The sequence below is a fragment of the Triturus cristatus genome, chromosome 4_2, assembly GCF_964204655.1.
Source record: "Triturus cristatus chromosome 4_2, aTriCri1.1, whole genome shotgun sequence".
NCBI lineage: Eukaryota > Metazoa > Chordata > Amphibia > Caudata > Salamandridae > Triturus > Triturus cristatus.
In genome coordinates this window covers 357,209,178-357,230,035 of record NC_140586.1, presented here as the reverse complement: position 1 = coordinate 357,230,035, position 20,858 = coordinate 357,209,178, and the positions used below count along the sequence as shown (strand labels likewise).

The 20,858-nt window shown below is 45.1% G+C and overlaps 1 protein-coding gene across 1 annotated transcript in view; it reads right to left on the bottom strand.

Annotated features, from left to right (window-relative positions):
• The window catches only part of ACBD6 (acyl-CoA binding domain containing 6), a 299,090-nt gene that overhangs the window by 83,346 nt on the left and 194,886 nt on the right, over positions 1 to 20,858 (bottom strand). Inside the window, exon 6 of the mRNA XM_085601766.1 lies at positions 885 to 974. Coding sequence (XP_085457892.1) covers positions 885 to 974 — 90 coding nt within the window. The remainder of the gene's footprint in view (positions 1 to 884; positions 975 to 20,858) is intronic.

Genomic DNA, 20,858 nt, shown 5'->3' with positions numbered 1-20,858 from the left:
ACTGTACTGTCTAGTCGCCTACCCCGGTCACCTAGGCAGGAGTACGGTCTTCTGATATGCTGGACCTTTCCTGTGGGATACACATCTTCTCTCCTATAAGAATGAACTCTGTGTCACGGTTTTCTTCCATCGGATATTTTGCCGACTTTATCTGCTGACACTGTTGGGTACGGATGCACTGATTGGGTCCGTCAATTGGTTAGTAAGTCATTCTAGGTCTGTTTCTTTATTGTTGTCACACAGTTGTGGTGTTTCTCTGATATCTTCTTGCATAATAGAAAAATGTACATGATGATGTATTGGATCCATCATTCTGTACGGTTACTAATAAAAATGCTTAAAACAAATAATTAAGTTATGGGCTATGTGACTGGTAAGGGAAGAGGAAAATACACGTAGGTTTTGGCCTCCCACAGCCTTTTATGAACCACGTGTGTGTGTATTAATTCCTGGGGTATGAGAAAGGGAACATTAAAGGGAAATGAGGCATAGACATTGAGGCAACAATTACTCTAAAAATAATATTTGTAGTTCGTCAGGGGTGTGTGAGTACAGGAGACTATGATGGTGCACCCCCTGTATAAAAGACCCCTTGTCCTTAAAGAAATTCCTTTTCAAACATATGGCCTTTTGAGGATGAATCCCTCAGAACTTCCAGAATTCTGAATACCTGTCTGATCAAACCGCTAAACATCTTGAGGGGTTGGCTCCACAAATTTCATTAATAGCACAATAATCATATTCATTGGTGAAAAATCGCAGCACCGATGAAAACAGCCAACTCCATTGGGCACCTCTCTACAAGAAGAGTATGTGAATGGCTGGGCTCTGCTAGCTGAGGAGTCTTTCCTTTGCCTCAATAGTGTCACAGTAAGAGTTCTTACCTGGCTGTTGATGTCAGCTTTGTGTTGTAGCAGCACGGAGACCAGTTCATGACGACCCCGATCACAGGCCCAATGTAGCAGAGTCCGACCCTGAAGACAGTGGAGAAAAGAAAAGACAAACTCAGTCCAATGGCAATGAAAGGACAATGTATTAGTGATGGATGGAATGGGGTGCTGTAGAAATATTGGCAAAAGGGCCGATTTTAGTCTGCATATTTATATTTTTCTTGTTAAGAGCTTGCATAAATAAAACCAAATATAAAAAGAATTAAAAAAACAGGGATTAGGAAAGACGAGGGGCAGCATATGGAAAGACAATGTAGCAACATAGAATGATCACCAGGTTAATTCAGCCTGCCAGTTAAAACACCGGAAAGTTGCCACCTTCATCCATGTTTTCTCCAATTTCAGCTTGTGACAAAGAACCTCAACCTTTTTCACTTTTACAAATCTTCCTGCTATGGTTGTTTAGTGGACTTTGTACTAGACGATGGAGCAAATTACTAAACATACCTTCTGATGTTCGGTATTGTCACAAACATATTTTTTTCTATGTCCACCGTTGGCCTCAAAGTAAATTTTTTTTTTTTTTATTTAATGCGATTTTATATAGCGCGAACATTACCCGAAGGTGTCAGAGCACTTTACAAAAAAACCAGTTGCGTTACATAAGGACTTTTGATTACATGAGTTATATTAGAGATATCAACTGGAAAAAAATTTGCAAATGTACAAGTGGAGCGAAAGGAGGAAAAAATTGCAAATGTATAAGTTGTAGAGTCACTCAAGGAAGAGATACAAACAGATAAACTCTAAAATCACATAGGAGTGGTAGTAAGTACAAAGGTCTACTACATATGCTAGTGGTTAAAGATAAATATATATACAAATTGCAAATTCACTCAGGATTACATTTTAACAGCGATTAGGCTTTGACAATTATATATTACATATTTACAGAGCAGGATAGGGTCATCACCAGATCCCACACATCACACCAGAGGCAAACTGTAACCATGGTTCCGGCACCACACCGAAAAGGGTAGATGCAGGTCGATTTGAGGGGCTGAGGCAAAGTGGCAGGCGGCCTACTATTGAACAAAGCCTTTCTCTGTCCAACCATAATCACCTCCATCTCTTCCAGTCACCCTTTGAATGCCAGAACCATAACAGTCTTAAGACCTCCCACATCCACAGCCCTTCTATCTACATGCTTCTACTTCAGACATCCCTTGCTTCTCTTTCCCATGATGCCTTGCTGGTTTCAGCAATGGGTAGACAGCTATCTTTCATTGCGGTTGCCAACAATGACGGGCTCCTAGTAACAGTTAATTATTTGTCTTACAACTGGGCACTGTCTCTTGAAAAGGTAAATGTGCACACAAACACAAAGAATGATCTAACCTAAGAATGCTGAAGCTCCTGGGCCACGCACTCCACACTACATACCTCAAAGTTGGCGGACTGAGGATGAGCAGCAATACCTATGTTGTTTTTTCTATGCACCCAGCAGCAAGTCTACCATAGAGCAGTCAACGTCTAATTACATTGAGATCCCCCAGGAAAGTGATGCATGTTTGATCTCGGCCATCTACCGTGAAACGCCCTTGGGAATGAATGCATAATTTAAAATCAGTCTAAAGTGGGCTTGTCTGAAGCGAATAACAGGAGAAGCCATGGTTCGAGAAGGTAAACAAACACATTCTTCTTTCTAACTGTGGATAGAGAAAAGAAGGGTGGGGCATGAAACGAATGTACATGGTGAATAAGAACTAGCCATAAGCTGAAAATGTGGCACCAGCATGATTCTCATCTCTGTCACTTGGGCGCACATTCGGATATGAAGAGGGCAGTTGTGAAAGCTTTTATAGATAGGGCTATGAAACAAGCTGCAGCGTTTGCCAAAGCTAATCCAGGGAATAGTTTTATCATAACAACCACAGTGAATAGGATGTAAACAGCATCCTAGAGAAAGGTTACCAGCAAGTTTACGAAACAAACAAGGTTTAAGCTTGTAAAAGAAATGGAGGTGGTGGAAAGTTAACTTTTACAGCTTGGTTCAGCAGGATCATGACTCAAGACAGACGAACAAGTTACTTACGTTTGGTAACGCTTTATCTGGTAGAGACTATCTAGCTGCATATTCCTTACCTTAGAATATTTGCCAGGCCTCAGACCTGGAAACTATTGGTGAGCAGTACCCCTGCGCACCGGTAGGTGGTGTCGCATAATTCAGATCCACAGGGTGTCGTCCGTGACAGAAGTGACGTGTGTTGTGCTCATATAGGCAATACCGCAGAGTGCTGATGTCAGTTTCTTTTATGACTTTCCACGCCGAAAGCGCGGTGCTACAAGAAAAACTGACCAATGGTGTGGAAATCTACGGTCCATATAGGGAATCAATCCTTAACTCTATAATTTATTCGCAGAGCGGGGAGAATGGGTGGGTTGGTAAAGAATCTAAGCCTACATACAGTCGTTACCAGATAGGGCGTTAAACAAGGTAATTTACTTTCTCATCTGATAGAGACTTCTTGCAACAAATTCCTTACCTTAGAATAGATACCAAAGTAATACCTTCCCGGAGTCATTACTGCAATACGGATTATACTAAGAAATCCTGTAGGACCGAATGGGCAAAATTACCCTGTTGTTGGACCGGACTCTCTAGGCAGTAGTGCTTCCTAAACATGTGTAAAGAAGCCCATGTTGCTGCCTGACAGATACATAAGCTAAGGCAGTGGTTGCCACTTTGGCTCTGGTAGAATGAGTGTGCAAGTCTTCTGGAGGCTGATTTGTGGTCAGTGAGTAGTAGATTTTGATGCACAGAACTATTCATTGGGTGATGGTCGACTTCTGCACAGCCTTCCCTCTCTTGGCTCCAACATACCTGACAAAGAGTCGATCGCCCACCCAGAACTCATGAGTGCAATGAAGGCAGATCAGTCAGTCGAGTCTCTCTTCTTCCTTAAAAGGGTGAGGTAGAGTGTAAAAAGTAGGCAGAGTGATGGATTGGCTGGCATGAAAAGGGGTAACCACTTTCGGTAAGAAATATGCTCTAGATTGCAGAACCAAACTGTCGGGGAAGAAAGTGAGTTATGGAGGGTGCACAGAGAGAGCCTGTAGCTCAATGCCCCTGCAGGCAGACATTATCACCACGAGGAAGGCTGTTTTGATGGTAAAACATCAGAGGGGGCAATTGTGGAGCGGCTCAAAGGCAGAGCTCATCAAAAAACATAAGAACCAGATTTAGGTTCCACTGAGGCATAATAAAGGGCGCTGGTGGGAACATGTGTTGGAGCCCTTTTAAGAATCTATGTACAATAGGGGATTTGAAAAGGGATGGGTGATCTAGCAACCGCAGTACAGCTGAAATTGTTGAAAGGTAACCTGCTGGTCCAAGTAAAAAATAAATTAGTGAACATGAGACAGGGGTGCGGATAGAGGGTCAACATGTTTATCAGCACACCATGCCACAAACTTACTCCAACGGCAAGCATATAATGTCTTGGTGGAAGGGCGGCTGGCTGGCTGTCATGATAACATTGAGGTCTTTGGGCGAAAGGTCAAAAACTGTCAACTGTTGCTGTTAAATCTCCATGTATGAAGGCAAAGTGTTTTCTGGTTTAGGTGCAGGACTGTGCCCTGTTGCTGCAACAGAAGATCCTCTTGAACAGGCAGCCTAACTGCTCATGCTCAAAAGCTCTGGATACCAGACTCTTCGTGTCCAATCCGGAGCCACAAGAATGACTTGAGTCGGGCTGTTCTTCAGCTTCTTGACAACTCTGGGCAGGAGTGCTATTGGAGGAAAGGCATACAGGAGGCTGGAGTTCCACTCTAGGCGAAAAGAGTCTTCAAGCGAGAGGAGCCTTGAAAACGTCAGCATGCAAAACTGCTGCCATTTCGCGTTCTCTGCAGAGGCGGACAGATCTAACCAAGGTTCTCCTCACTCTGGAAAGCGATCTTGTTTCCCCTCTGGGTGGAGATGACATTCGTGATCTGCCAGGGTACAGATGGCTGAATTTGTCGCCTTTGACATTCAGAGAGATCGCCAGGTGTTGAACCACTAGCAAAATGGCCTGGTGTTCCGGCCATGTCTAGAGGTGCAAGGTCTTTCGACAAAGGGTCCACAACCCCACCCTGCCTTGTTTGTTGTAGTACCACATGGGGGTGCCGTTATTTGTGAACACCTATATTAGCCTTCCGCTGATTGAAGAAAGAAAGGCTTTCAATGCCAAACGGATCGCCGAAGCTCCAGCAGGATGATGTGGAATCCAGAATCCGCAGGAGACCAGAGTCTTCTGATCTCCACCTCTTTCAGATGGCCTCCCCAGCCCATGAGTGACACATCTGTCATTACAGTCAGCTCCGGTTAGGGAAGGGAGATGATTCTGCCACTGATCTAATCGTGGTTTGTTAGCCACCACGGCAGATTTTCTGCAGTTCCCTTCGAGATCTTGACCATATCTGAAAGGTTCCCTTACTGCTTCGCTCACTGCAACTTCAGGTCCCACTGCAGAGCAGCATATGCCAGAGGGCATGTGTTACAAGGAGGATGTAGGAGGATGTCAAAATCCAGGATAGAGGCTGAAACATCTGAATATCCTAGACTCACCGCTAGAGAAGATTTGCCCGAAAATGTACTGTGTCCAGAACAGCTCAGATGAAGGGGAACATCTGAGAAGAAGTGAGGTGTGACTTCGGCAAGTTGATGATGAACCCCAGCGAATGCAGAAGGTTTGCCGTAAGTCTGAAAGTCGGAATCGACTGTCGGGTGAGTCCCCCTTTAACAGCCAATCACCGAAGTAGGGAAAGACTGTAATCTCTGATCTCTGCGGGTGAGCTGCAACCACTGCTATCACTTTCGTGAACAACCAAGGGTCGCTGGCAAGGCCGAAGGGAAGCACAGCACACAAAGTGATCTTAGCCCACCGGGAACCGCAGGTAACGTCTGAGGGCAGGCAGGATGGGGATATGAAAATAGACATCCTGCAAGTCCGCTACCATCCAGTCTCCCGGATCTAGGGCATACAGGACTTATGCAAGCATCTTGAATTTGTCTTTCTTCATGAAGAGGTTGAGAAGGCACAGGTCAAGGATAGGACAAAGTCCTCTGTCCTTCTTGGGCACCAGAAAGTACAAGCATGACCTACTTCTGATGCGGACACTGTCTCTATAGCTACCTTGTCCTAGAGTGCTAACAATTACTGATGGAGCAAGGTGAGGTGGTCCTCCGTCAGCTTCTCATAAGTGGGTGGCATGGGGGGTCACAATGGGAACCAAGTAGCCATTTGGACGAGCTGCAAAACCCAACAGTTGGAGGTTCTGGACCCCCAGTGGTGTAGGTGATGGTGTATCCTGCCCCCCTCCACCTGGATGTCCATGATGGTCAGAGATCAACATGAATGAGTTTGGAGGCTGAGAATGCTTAGGGTGGTAAACTGGTTTGATTTCTGGCAGCCTGTCTCACATGGTCGGTGGGAACTGTATCCTCTGCAATGGAAGGTTTACGAACCTTGCTGGCCGTGGTGGCTGAGAGTGTAGCGACGCAAAAGGAAGCCCTTCCATGCCCACGAAAGGGGCGGAAGGAGGACTGGGCCTGCGAGGGGCCATAGAAAAACCCAAGGATCTGGTCGTAACTATTGTCCTAGAAATGCTCCAGCGCGGAGTTCACTTTCTTATCAAACAGACGAGAGTCATCAAATGGTACGTCTATGAACAAAGCTTTGACATACTGCAAAAAGCCAGTGATTCTCAAACGGGTGTGGTGTCTAAGGGCCACTGATGAGGAAATTGCTCTGCCCAGAGATTCAGTAGTATCCAGCCCCCATCTTATGATGAACTTTGCTGCATATCTCCTATCGACAATTGCCTGAGAGAGTTTGACTTAGGCCTTCTCTTCGACCATGGGCAGAACCTGGGCAAACAAGATCGTATGGGAGTATCGGCCTAAGAGGCATGCAGTGTTCACCGACCGCAATGCTAGGCTGACAGAAGAGAACCGCCTCTTCCCAAGGGTATCCAGCCTTTTGGATTTGCAATCCGGTCGGGTGGTAGGGAATGCAACAGGGTTAATTTTGAACGCAGAGCCGAACGATGCCATCTACCTGCGCGCATGGGTACTGCTCATTAAAAGTTTCTGAATACAGTCTGTCTGAGGTGAAGAATCTGCTGCTAGAATTCTGTATCAGATAGAGGAAGCCAAATCAGTCAGTGAGGGCCCTGGAGGGCAAGTGTCACATGAACAGGTCTCCTCCACGATAGCTGACTGGGGGTGAGATTGGCATAGCAGTGGGGATGGGGCATCCCACATTCAATCATCTATGAAGAAACGTTCAAGAGGAAGGAGATGTTCTTGAGGAGTTGAATCAGGGCACAAGATGTCTCATTAGTCCTACTTAATGAGACATCCTGGGAGGGGAGCGAAAGTTATAGGACCCCGAACTGGGGTGCACAATCATTCCCGCCTAACAAACTATTCACAATGGCAAACATGAGGAAATTAATACAGAACGGGAAAAACTGGTCCAATCCAGAAGAAATGGGACAAAAGGATCCAATTCCCGCAATGATAAAGAAATTGGATAGGTCAGTAACATATAGGTGAGCAACCAGAATAGTGGAAAAATAAGCCTCAAAATCTGAAAGTAAGCGCTGATTTTCCCATTCAATCAGCTACTCTATGACGTTTGTCACAGCAGAATCCCAAACACAACTTTAACATACTCTAACCTCAGAGAGAAATGGAAAATCGGGGAGCGTGCATGAAGGAATTACAAGACAGACTATTTACACAAACATTTAGGTTTTATCGTGTTAATGAAGGATCCCGGGGATTACTGGTGAAAGTGTAAGTGTGGTGTTTTTCGCTTATGTTTCAACTGAAACATACTTAATAATTTGCTACAATGACGTTGCTGGCTTTCTGGTGGTAGGTGAAGGCAATAGTACACTATGAAACGAAAACAGATTTCACATGTAAAATCCTCCAAAAGGCAGTCCTTCTTCCTGCTTCTGCTAGCTCAGCAAAATCATCAATAAAAAGAACTTACAGAAAATGTTCAATGGCAGGCCATTAATAACCATTTGTATATTAAAAAACTGTTAATATATTGCCTTTGAAGATAAAGCAAGTGCACATGGAGACTTCGTCCTCCTTGATGTTTAACAAGCTAGCCTTGTTGGATTCCAGAGGTATAATCATTTCAATTGGGTTCATCTTCTGTAGTGTCATAATCAATGCTTTCTGTTGAAGGGAAGTTAGACAGGAGACCACTCTCATACCAGAAAGACAATCAAGAGTCGTAGGCAGGCATAGAGTTAGAGGTGCATCTGTACTTTTTAACAAACCATTTAAAAGAATTGTGAAAGTTAATCGAAGACAGCCATTCTTAGTCTTCTTTCAAAGATTCTTCAGCTGACTTCTGACCTGTCTCAGAAGCAGAAGTTCAGACCTTCTGGACTAGAGATTAACCTACTGCAGTCTCCTCTGGTGTATGATCTCCATCATTGGTAAACCTGTTTTGCCTTCTTTCTGCCTTATTTGGTGTCTTTATTCAATTCGAGTTTCTTTTAACGCCTTCCATTAAACCTTGGTATGCAAATGTTATCAGAACTTTCTCTTCCTTCAAACTGTCACTATCCCAATGATAAAATTAATTTCCGTCCTATCTCTGTGCCTCATTATCTATCTGAAATTTTTGAACTAATTATTTTCACAGATTTCATCCTTTCTTCTGACTGATAATTGTCTTTCTCTTGTTCAGTTCAGCCTTCGTCAGTTTAATCTGTTTACTCGGAATTCACTACTTTTGGCGTCTTAACACTTTGCTTCATTCTTGTCACAACAAGCAGTCCTCTATTCTCATTCCCTTGAGTACTTCTGCTGCTTTTGATATGGTGGAGCACTCTGTTCTCTTACACTTTTGTTGCATTTGTGGGATGATGTCTCAGCAATACACTAGTTCCACTCCTATATTTCCGGTAACTCTTTCTCTGCGAAGGGTGCTTTTTCTTCTTCCTTTCCGGCACACTGTGGGGTGTCTAGAGAGCTTGTTCGGAGTCCTTTGCTATTCTTAATGTATAATATTCATTTCTCTTCTAGTATTTCCTGACAGCGGTATGAATCACTTTTATGCTGATGACTCACCAACTGAATTTTCATTCTCTACTTTCTCTTACGTTGCTGCTGCTTTACCTGCTGAAGACGACAAAGTATTAGCATTTTCTTAATCTTATCCACAAACAGAGATTTGTTTTATCTACTTCTTACATTTCTTATGCTTCTACTATTCTCCTCCTCATATGTTTCTCCCATCTCTAATTTATTTTCAGCTTTTATCAGTTATCTGGATATGTTGTTTCCACTCGTAAAAACCACACAAGACAAAAATCCCTATATTTTTCTTCCATCAAGGTCCTTCTTCAATCCTTGGTCCTTTCTCGCCACAACTACTGGTTCTTTCCATATGGCAGTCTTACATACTATATTCTTGGTCGTCGCCAGACAATTCAAAATTGATGTGTTCAACTTCTATTTTCTCTTACTTATCGAACACATCTCCATATTTCGTTCAGGTTTGATGGCTTACTGTTTTAACTTAGTTTAGTTTTTCTTTTCTGTGTTCTGTTTTCAAATGATTTCACTCTATTGCATTTCCATATCTGCCCTAATTTATCTCACTTAAAACACCTGCTTTCTCTTTTTGGTCTGCATCGCTGTTTGCCCTATCTGTCCTTTGTCCTCCTTGTACATCTTCTTGTTTTCGCTTGTTTGCTTAACTGGCTCCTGAACAAGGGAATGAGTTCCCTATGGTCATTAGATGCAGCAGAACAAGCACCTCCCACTATCATCTAATGAAGTATAACTACTTGTAAGTATTCTGAAATGTTTCAGATTGTCTATGTAAAACACTTTGGCTAAAAGTGCTGTAATACAGTTAGCTCTTCCATCTTGTTTCCCTTGCTCTGACCTCTTGTGGATCTACATCTGGCTTCTTAAGATGCTGCTATGCTTCCAAAAGTCTCTGGTTGAAGGTGGCTGCTTCTTTTTAGTTCTGGTTAAGATAGCCCTAACACTCCGCAGCAGCTAATGCATTGAGAAAGAGCACAAGGTTGGAAAGCCAAAAGGCAGGAACAGGGCACTAGACTGGAATTCAACATTTTACTCATGTACCGGTATTTCTAGGTGTTTTATTAATGGTTAAGCGGTTCTTCTTGCAATAGGGAGTACCTGTAACTCTGCGTTTAACTTTGCTAAGTAACTGCTCTGGGATAGGGGTGATACTGCCCACTGTCCCTCTCCACATTTCTCAGCAGTCCCTGTAAGGTGACGGAGGGCTTAGGAATAGACAAAGGCAGAAACTCTTCCTTCTGCTCCAGCCCGAACTACCAAGCCAGGTCCTCCCTGGACTGGAACCAAGCATCCTAGGACCGGTTTTGGGGTCCCGTGCTCTCCATGCCACTGGAATCAAGCTATCCTGGCTGAAGAGGGGTGAAACCCCGAAATCGGTCCTAGGATGCTTGTTTCCAGTTCAGGGAGGAGCTGGCTTGGCAGTTCGGGCTGGACTGTTCCCATGAGGCACAGGGTCAAGACTGATTTGCGTATGGCTGGGTTCAAACTGGAATGGCATTGTGAGCAAAAAAACGATGGATTTAGGCCCAGATCTCTGTACTGGGGTGAATGTATGACATTGTTCTGCATTCTGTCCATCAACTGTTGTTTTTGCATCTGATATTTATTGGAAGCATATTCCAGAGCTTAGGCGTGCCATAGCCAGTGCTTCGTCCCCCGAGCTAGAGGTGCGAATCCTGGGTACCATCATAAGCTTGGTACCAGAAGAGCAAAGGGGTCTACCCGGATTATACCAGGAAAAGATGTTTCTTAGGAACGCAGGTCCTATATTATTCAAGGCCTTAAATGCTAGGTATAGCATCTTTAACTGGACACAACTTGCAACAGGAAGCCAGTGGAGTCTTCAGATTTTGTTTGAAACTGATTCGTACTTAGGCAGGTTTAGTACAAGTTCTAGCGGCTGCATTTTGCACCAACTGCAGTTTTTTTAATGTTGTTTCTGCATGTTCAGGTATAGTCCATTACCATAATCTAGTTTTGAAAGTACCAATGCAGTCACCACCGTCTTCCTAGAATCTATAGGGATATAAGGAAGGACCTTCTTCAGTTTCTTGAGCAAGTAAAAAGTGGCAGAGACAGTAGTGTTAGTTTGCTGTGAAAAAGTTAATTTATTGTCAATCCATATCCCAAGATTTTTTGCTTTTTCTACTAGTTTTGGCAATTCTCCCATCTCTGTAGGCCACCAAATGCCATCCCAGGTTGGAGGGTGCCAATAGGGAGACAATGGAGCCCTTTACAATTTTACTTTTGCAAGATGGAAATAACGTTCTCATCAATTACGCAGACCCAAAGTTCCATGACCACATAGAAACAAACCGGAAGGACTGGTTATAGCCCTGCTTGTCCAGGAAGAACAGTCCAGTGAAGATGTCAGAGTACACCAAAAATGTAATCCCCTGGAAATATGAAAGAAACTATTTCAAGGCCAGGAAGATTACCCTGAGTTTTAAGAACTTCACCATCGACAGCAAACATGGGTCTTGTGCCCAAAACAAGCCCATAGTGGACTAGCAACTAAATCATTATGTGTCAGAGATGAAGACTGATGGGTGGATGGCCCAGAAGAAAGCTACTTTGAGGGTTGGTGTGGCCAGGAGGAAAGCCTATTAAATCACCTGAGGGTATGGTGTAATGGAGATGTTTCAAACCCTACCTGGACAATAGTCAAAGCTTTATCTGTCTACTAAAGAGGAAAGACATGCCAAGTCAGTTTCAAGGGCTGGTACAATGAACAACTTTGCTATCCTTAAGGACTTTATTTATCTCATGGACTGCAGTCTTTAAGACCGGGCGGGCCAATTACAAGTTCAAGGTTACACACCTGGTAGTCCAAACAAGGGTAAGCATAATGCTTTTAGCGAGGCAAATGGGCCGTCATTTTGGTGAAAACATGGGGTAATGGCATATGGCTAAAATGAGGGGCAGATAAAGAATAGTGTTGATTCATTCACTACAAACTACTATAGCTGCCAACGACCTTCTCAGACATGAATGCGAAAATAGCTGTCTTGTGTGTTTACCTTATATGGCCAACTCTCACTTCTGGACAGAGGGTGAAAGCTGGGTAAATGGTTTGAATTAAACATTCCTTGCACATTGGCTAGATCAATTATCTATCAATTTAAAGGTGGAAACTATAGAGGCAGTGAATGTAGCTCTGTGGAAATTAAGATAAGGTATACCACTCTTAGTCCTAACTGCTAAGACACACCATCTGCAGAGAGGTGATACTTAACAGAGGTGGTTTCTATAATCACATACAATCGAACAAACTCCTATATCATCACCACACACCAATCGTGGAGGGAATGCCATAACTGCTGAGGATGCTGGCCTGAAAATGATATGATGGTGCAAGCTGACAATCAGAAACAGAGCACAATATCTTTCTGTTTGCATTTAAAACTAATGGGAAAACGAAACTCATGGAAATGAGACAGCCCACCAAAGAACATAAGGAGTAAGAAATAAGTGATTCTGCACAGAGGGATCCCTGCTGTCATGGTCAATAGAAATGTAAAAATGTCTGGTGTCCGCTCATCTAATACTAGGCAAATCTCCAAATTAATCACAACAAAACACATTCACAGCATGAATACACAGCTAGACCAATGGCACTGTCAATGCTTGTCCTCTGATGTGATCCAACACCGTTCCTTTTTGCTGAACAATGCAGCAGGAAAGCAGCCATTACACTGAGAGGAGCTGGCAGTGTAAAGCCCAGGCCTGTGCACTATGGACTGAAACCTCCTGTGTGAATCCCACCTGCTGCTTTCAGAGACAACCAAGCAGTCAACGCGGAGCTGCAACAGATTCTGGACCCTTCCCCTCTGCCCCCAGGTTCTTTAACCTGCAACCCTGATTAAAAAGGACTCCTGACATCTGCATGCAGAGTCCTGGTTCATCCTTGTCACGGATGAAGGAGTCTAAATCTACTTTGAGCTGGGAAGGGAACCCAACACAATTCCCAGCGTCTCAGTCTATGAATGTTTAAGCACTTCATCTGTTTACAGGGAAACAGAATGGAGATTGGTGGAGGAGCAGGCGCAGCCCATCATGCAAAGAGGGCATAGTGGGGAGTGGGTGAAGAGAATGAAGGATGTATAAAACAGAGCACAGTGCAAAAGGAATCAGGACGTAAGAGTGGGACCTTAGAGGCTGCAGAGTGAATACTACTGGGATCCGGCAAGGCCATGGTGGACAATGTTAGCAAATAACCACAGCAGCATGAGGCTCGCGGGCATGAAGCACTAAAGATACGAGAACAGCAGCAATGAGCACTGCTGTGGTAGAACTTCACCAATAGAAGGAACTGATGGAGTAAAACAGCCCGGCAGAGCCGTGCTGGAATAGGACGACACCACGAAGAGGGAATGCAAGGACACGACCTTAAGAGCCACGAGTATTGTTTGGATGTCACTACAAGAGCAGGATCACTGCTGAGGTACCACAGAATTAACCACAACCACTTCTGGTGTAGTCCATAGTATTTCTGGTGCCCATGATTGACAATGCCTGCTGCAGGGTAAGGCATAGATCCCCTTATTCAACTAGTAACAGCCACAAACTGAAGTGTAATCAGGAGAAGCTTCAAAAGTGACTGAGGTGGCAGACTCCTATAATGCCTCGTGTTGGGACTGTGTGCTACCCTTTCCATGCCTCGATACAGTGTCTGCATTAACAACAAAATAACTGACACATCCACAATAACACCGACTTCCTTCAGCTTGAGTATCGGTTACTTATTTATGTGGGTATTCAGTGGACAAGAGTGATATCCATTCCGACACAGAAGAGGACGCTTGTACGTGGACGAGTCAGGCTTGGGTCCATAAGAGAACGCAAGAAATACTGACAAGTACATTCATATACTAGGCCCTCCTACCAGAAAATTAAAGTGGAGCCTAGGAACAGCTGATAAACCTGAAAGGTCCCTTCCTTTTGTCCTACATTGGTATCTCCAACAAGCTCTCCCCCCCCCCCCGAAAATATGCCTTTTGCCAAAGGTGTGCCAAGCTTACCATGCTCAGTCGGGTCACCCCAGGAGTGGGACGAATGTTAAAGAGCTTCAGTGTGCCAGCATGGAAGCTATCTAGGAGAAAGAACCTATCCTACGCCCTTATGGGGTTGCACTCACTAAATGGGCAGCCATGGGTCCTGTTAGGAATCCCTAAGTGACAGCCTGCGGGGTCTGTTGGACAGCCCCGACTAAGTGGTTCACCATGTCAGGTAGTAGAACTACGCCTAAGTAATGGCTGCACTCCTCTCCTCAAGTAATCTCATTACCAACTCACTCAGAAGGACGTTCACAGAGCAGGCAGAATCCAAGCGCTCCCTCCTTACTAATCACACCTATACTTCGCACACTGAGAACCAAATCCACCCCAGCAGTCGCACTTCTGGCATGGGGTCAATGACAATGAACAAGCCCACATATGGATGGGCCACTGCTACCTACAGAACAAACCAGAGTCAGGCATACGAAACACCTTCAACCACTAAATCTGAGCTCATGCTTGTGAGAAGCCTTACATCAGGATATTACAGCAGCTGAGAGTGGGAGTTTCCAGTTTGAACAGGACCATGCCAGGCGGGCAAACTACTGATACAAAGAAGCACCTGCAGTCCTGTGGCACAATCATGAGGTCAGAAGAGCACTGCTGGGATACTACATTAACCTCAAGACATGGCTCTTCCAGACGAAACTGGCATGATCTCCCCCCCTCCCCTCAGGCCTGCCCTTCTCAGTGCCTTGATACCCTCACTGGCGATTAGCCGCGCTCTACAAATTCACTTAACATCACCAACAGAAGACACTCCCGAGAAATGACTGCACAGCCAGAATGTACTACTGGGATATGCCAGCTCAGACAGAAGGTTCTGCTAGGGTATTCCAGCAGCAGTAGAGGGCACGATAGAGTAAGAGAGCAGGTGGCACTGAGGTCACACAGAATATTGACAGAGGACTAAGTTATTGACTCTCTCCTGCTTTTTAGAATCTCTCCTCTATTGCCCTGAACTACCAAAGTCCAAAAAGGACTTTAGCAGTAAAGGTGAAAAGCAGTTGTCTCTGGCCTGTCTAGGGTCCCCGCCGAGTAACTTTGAGGGCCTTCCTACACCACATTATTGATTCTCATGGCCGGTCTGGGGTTCTTGTTTTAAAGTCATCTCTGCTCCTGTGTATCGGTGTCTCACATGGCAGCCATTTATTCAAATGCTTCAGAGTCAAAGACCAACCAGCAGGCCCAGTCGCCTTCTAATTCCAAACCCCCAGCATTCCCATGCTCCCATGTCGGCCTCACAAAATAGTCCTTGCAGGCAGACCAAAGTTGTGCCATTTCTCCTCACCCACTGAGTGCTGTCAGTCTGAAGGCAGTGTTGTGATTCTTGGTGGACCTGTTTCCCATGAGGCAATAATTACTGCTCTACTTCGGAAGTTCAGGTGTACCTAAAATGGACCCCCAGTGTCACCAAAACTACACAGCACAGTGACACACACACAGAAACTCCACTGCTGTTTGTATGAGCTTAACAGCCTCCTCTGTAGTTCCCACTCTATTGACAGTGTCTCTGGACCAAAGATTGGCACTCCAGGGGCGGTATTACACATACGACGCATTTTCCTTGCTTGCGCCAGGCACACCTTTTAAAACGTGTGCCCGGCGCAGTCGAGGAAAATGCACCGTATTAGGGTGAATGCGCTGCCTCAGGGCAGCCGTGAACTCGCCCTGCCCTGGGCCAGCGTATTCACGTGAAAAACAGAACAGCTGCTTTGAAGCCGCTTCATGCTTTCACAGTGCAGGCGGCACCCTGCCTGCACTTTAAAAGGGGATCAGAGATCCCCTGGCAGGCGGGTGCAGTGAGTGAATGCACCCGCCTGCAAGGGGATGTCTGGGGGGGGGGTGGGTCAATGGAACCCCCCTTGCCCCCCACTAGAGGGCTGCAATCAGGGACAACACTGTCAGTGCGCCTTCTGAGAGCTTCTTTGCCTCTGCACCCACGTCTGTAATACGGCACGGGCACAGAGGCAAAGGGATTCTCCCATGTGCATGGGGCCACGCCCACATGCAAATGAGGGAACGTCTTCTTGAGGAAGCACTGGCGCTGTATGTGTGCCAGCGTTTTCGGTATTACAGGAGGGGATGCACCAGTGTCTGTGGCCCCTTCTGCAATATCAAAGGGCCAGGGGGCAGGCAAAGTGCGCAGAAACGCCTGTTGCACCCCCAAGGCACTTCTATAATACAGCCCCTAATTGGTTCCTGTCAGAAGGGAGAGTTTGGCTACTTAAAGGATGATTCTACCTTTCTTTCAGACTCTCTGACTACGCCATCTTATAGCAGTAATGGGGCCCTATTATACAAGTGCCCCAAGGGACGCAATGGGAGTTTGCGTCCCCCTCGGGGCACTTTGGTATTACAAAAGGGGCCACAGACGCTTGTGCGCCCCTTCTGTAATACCGATCGCGCTGGCACACATAAAGCACCAGCGCTATCTTCAGAGGGTGTTTCCGCCCCCATGCAAAGGAGGGAATCCATTCGCCTCTGCGCACGCGTCATATTCCAGACACAGATGTAGAGGCAAAGTAGCCCCCTGATGGCAGCCTTCTGGAGGGGAGAAAGGCGGTTCCTTGGATGCCCCAGACATCCCCTTGCAGGCGGGTGCAGCCACTCACTGCACCCGCCTGCAAGGGGATCTCTATTCCCACTTCAAAGTGCAGGCGGGTTGCCAGTTGCACTGTGAAAACACAGAGCAACTTCAAAGTAGCCGATCAGTTTTTCACAGGAATGCAGTGCCCCGTGGGCAACGCAAGTTCGCGGCTGTCCTGGGGGCAGTGAATTTATCATAATGCGGCGCATTCTTATCATTTAGGCTGAGCGCACCCTTGGCGCAAACAATGAAAATGCACCATCTGCCTAATACGGGCCCTGATCTGCATTCCATTCCCACAGATATAGTATACGCAGAATTTTGCAGGCCAGTAGTAACTTCTGCTTGCTCCTCACTAGCATTGCTTTACCAGGCTCTGTTCTGCCTGGTGGGATAAGCGCAAGCTTTGGAAGGGACTCCCTTGCTCTTGGGAGATTCCACACAGACGGCGGGTCCACATTTTATTTCAGTCATTGTCCTGCCAATGTAGGATCCCCACATGCCTACTGCCACCACACAGCAGCAATGTTGCTTTTAGTGTCCTTGCCCTCACAACTGACACCGGCAACACATTAAATGATACCTTTCCTTCCAACATGTGCTTTGTAACGGAGCCGTACTAGTGAGACAAATCTCCCTCAAGCACGGCCTGCCACAGATGTGCAGCTCATGTTCTCTGAAAAATTTAATCAGCACTTAATTTTACAGAGAAGGCTATGGAGGTTTCCGCATTTGGGGTGGGATGGAACGGGGGCTGTCGGGCTCAGTCCTATTAAAAGTTGATCACAGGGTAGTAATCCTGCTACTACTTCCTGGAATCACCTACATCTGAAGGGTGCCAGAAGAGCTGGGACTGAGGCCAGACCTTCAATGCAGCGCTTTCAAGCCCCCAACACCATTCTCCATCACCGCAGCTATCTGCGAAGTGTCATTAAAAGCTTATGTAGGGGCATACAAAACAATGTTGTTGCTAGATGTAACTCCAGTGGGCCTGCAGCGTGGGATGACCACTCCGACTTGCTTAAATGGTCTTATGATAAACATGGTAAAAATCTAAAATCATGTGGTTTAGGAAAGGTAGGACTAATTACAGGTGGCATTTGGGAGCAAGTGTTGTAAAATTAGTCACTAGTTAGACGTATATGGGTATTCTAGTCGACAATAAATTAACCTGGAAACCTTGGGTTGCTGCAAATTAATGCAGCACTTTGGCCGTGGTATCATTTAGAGAAGATTCAATAGACAAGGGGAGTAACTATTTTAGCTTTTAGGCAGGGGACGGCAGAAATTCACTTAAAAAGTTGGAAGAGCAACACATAAGAAAGTTGGTGAGTTGAGCAAATACGGTGTGTAAAATAGGGGTTGGCGGAATGTTTCATTACGCCCATGGAATTTGGCAACTCCATTTCACTCTTGTAGCGGGGATTTCTGGCCAAAGTCCTGCAATTGCAGCATGGCGGATTTTATTCCCTGCGAGGCTCCAGATTTCGAGAGAGATTTGGCATATCCTAGCACCATTTTCTAACACGGGTGGTCACGGTGAGAAGGTTGCTTATTGCGTAGATCTGCTGCGACGCGAGTAGATTTTCAACTCGAGCGGCAACAAAATCAGCTGCGCTCTCTTGTGCACCGCATGGTGCAGTTTGCGCTGATATTTCTGCACTTTTCGTGCTACTGGTACTAATAGCCATGAGAGCAGCGCAACATGCATATTTCCGTCCATTGGCTAGAACTCCGCAGAATCTCACAGATTTTTTACATAACTGCAAGTTCTGACCCATCCCTACTTTTAAGACGGCATATGTGGTGTGGCAAAGAAAAGGGTTTTAAGTCCATGAGCATGAAACCCTCTTATGCTCATTATATCAATATGAGCAATTAGGTCTAGGTGGTCTTAGCTACACAATAGGATGAGTACTCTCCAATTTTTGTCCCCCAACAGCACATGATTTAATAGTGGACGGAATCAGGCTAGGTCATTTGAGGAAAAAACATAATGATATTCCTGCTAACTGCTCATGCGAGTTGCAGAGACAAAGAGAACTGAAAGTGCTCAGACAATATCTTGGCCAACCTTGGTAATAGGAAGGATGGTAAATACAATTTTGTCAGAGCAGCCCCCAGGACGTTGGATAGGTGGCAGCTGGATTTGCAGCTGTAGGTGTCGTTTTGTTAGGTCTCGCTGAGTCAGCGCGCATGCACTGCTCGGAGAGACTTTAGTAAGGGCTTTAAAAAATGCTACCGCCGGCTACAGCTTGCAGCGCATGTGCGCGCTTCAGCAGAGGAGCCATATGGCGTGATTACTGCTGCGTGCGCACCACTCGCGCACATGCACTGCAAGCTGTGGCCGGTGGTAGCATTTTTAGCTTGCTAATCGCGGCACCAGTGCTTTACTTTTAACATTAAAAGTAAAGCGCGGGTGCCGCGATTATAGCAAAAGTAAAGAATTAGAAACAAACATCTATTTCTTTACTTTTGCTATAATCGCGGCACCCGCACTTTACTTTTAATGTTAAAAGTAAAGCACCGGTGCCGCGATTGGAAAGAAAACAAGCTTTGGCATAGCCAATAGGTCTCGCCTTTGGGACCTTATAAGTGTTTAGCCATGCAACAGTTGCATAACTAAATACTTATAAGCTCCCAAAAGCAAGACCTATTGGCTATGCCAATGTTTGTTTTTTACTGGTGGCTGATATTGCAGCACTGCTGCAAAATCGGCCCTCAGTAACAAAACCGGCCCCCACAGCTGCAAAACCGGCCCCCACAGCTGCAAAACCAGCCCCCACAGCTGCAAAACCAGCCCCCACAGCTGCAAAACCAGCCCCCACCCTTCCAGCCTACCGTGGAAACGCCCGATGCACGCCACGGCCTTTCCGGCCCTGTACCTGGGTCTGGTAAAAAACGGGAGCCAGGCCCGTGGGTGGGATGACCACTTTGGTAAGTAGGATACACTTAAAAAAGAGGATATTTATATAATGTATATTTACATTAATAATGAATGAGTATTTTATCATTAATATAGTAAGCTGACTTTGTTTTAGTATTGCGTGTTTTTGTGTAACATGCAGAGTTAAATATGTATTTTAAACTTTGAATAAAAGTAATTTTAAAATCACAATGGCTGGCTGCTTTCTCTGAGAAAGAACATGTGTTGAGGTCTTTGGAGGTTAGAACAGTTCACAAAATTACTTGCCTAACCATTTTTTGACCATAATCAAATTTTCAAGATTTGCAAATATTTACAGTCATTCATACATAGCGTACAGTGACACCACCATAAAAAATCCAATAGAAGGGGTATTATGGTGACAATGCAAAATCTAACAAATACTGTAATTCACCAGGTAAGCGGAACAACACACCTTCCCTCTCTACTCAGAATCTTCTACTTAAATACAGAGGGCTTCTTACTTTTATCATATTTTTGGGCTTTTTAAAACTGCTGATCTCAAATTAGCTTCACAAATCTACAAGGGTAGAAATCATGCTTTCCTGGATCCGCTAGGCTAAGCAGTCTGACACCCAAAATCATTTGATCTGCTTACATGTGATAAGCCACTTCTCCATGGAATCAGAAGTTGCTGTCTGGTTCCCGTAGAATTATTTTCCTGCAGCAAGCAATCCGTGAATGTTTGGTGATCTAACACACCACGCACAGGTGAACCCAAACAGTGTACAATACCAGCGATGAGCGCAACATTGATGGCAGAATTAGGATTGTTTAAAGTGGATTCCTTTGGTTTATGCATACTGTCTGTTCCAACTTAATACGCTTTACAGGGTCGCTAGGGTGGTATGTGTGTTTTATCTATGTTATTAGGTGTCTGAAACTCCTCATGAAGGCTGAGCTTATTGCACCATAGAATCTGGTGGGGGTTTCTTATGCAAGAATCTTGTTCCTGAATGAAGTACTCTGGGACTGGTTTGTTCAAGAATCTTCATATGTGTGCAACTGCCCATGTGACATTAGTTGTATCTATTGATATGAACGAGCAGTCTGGTGTTCTCACTAGATTAACTCTTACTCAAGAATTCTAATTCTGAAAGGTGAATTAGTCTGCTCAATACTTGGGTTCAGATGGCTGTTGTTTTAGAATATATCTCACAATCCTGTATAAGCCAGGAGTACAATCAATTTTTAATGGATAGGGGGGGGGGCAGGGGATCTTAATCTGCTGTCTATATAACAACGG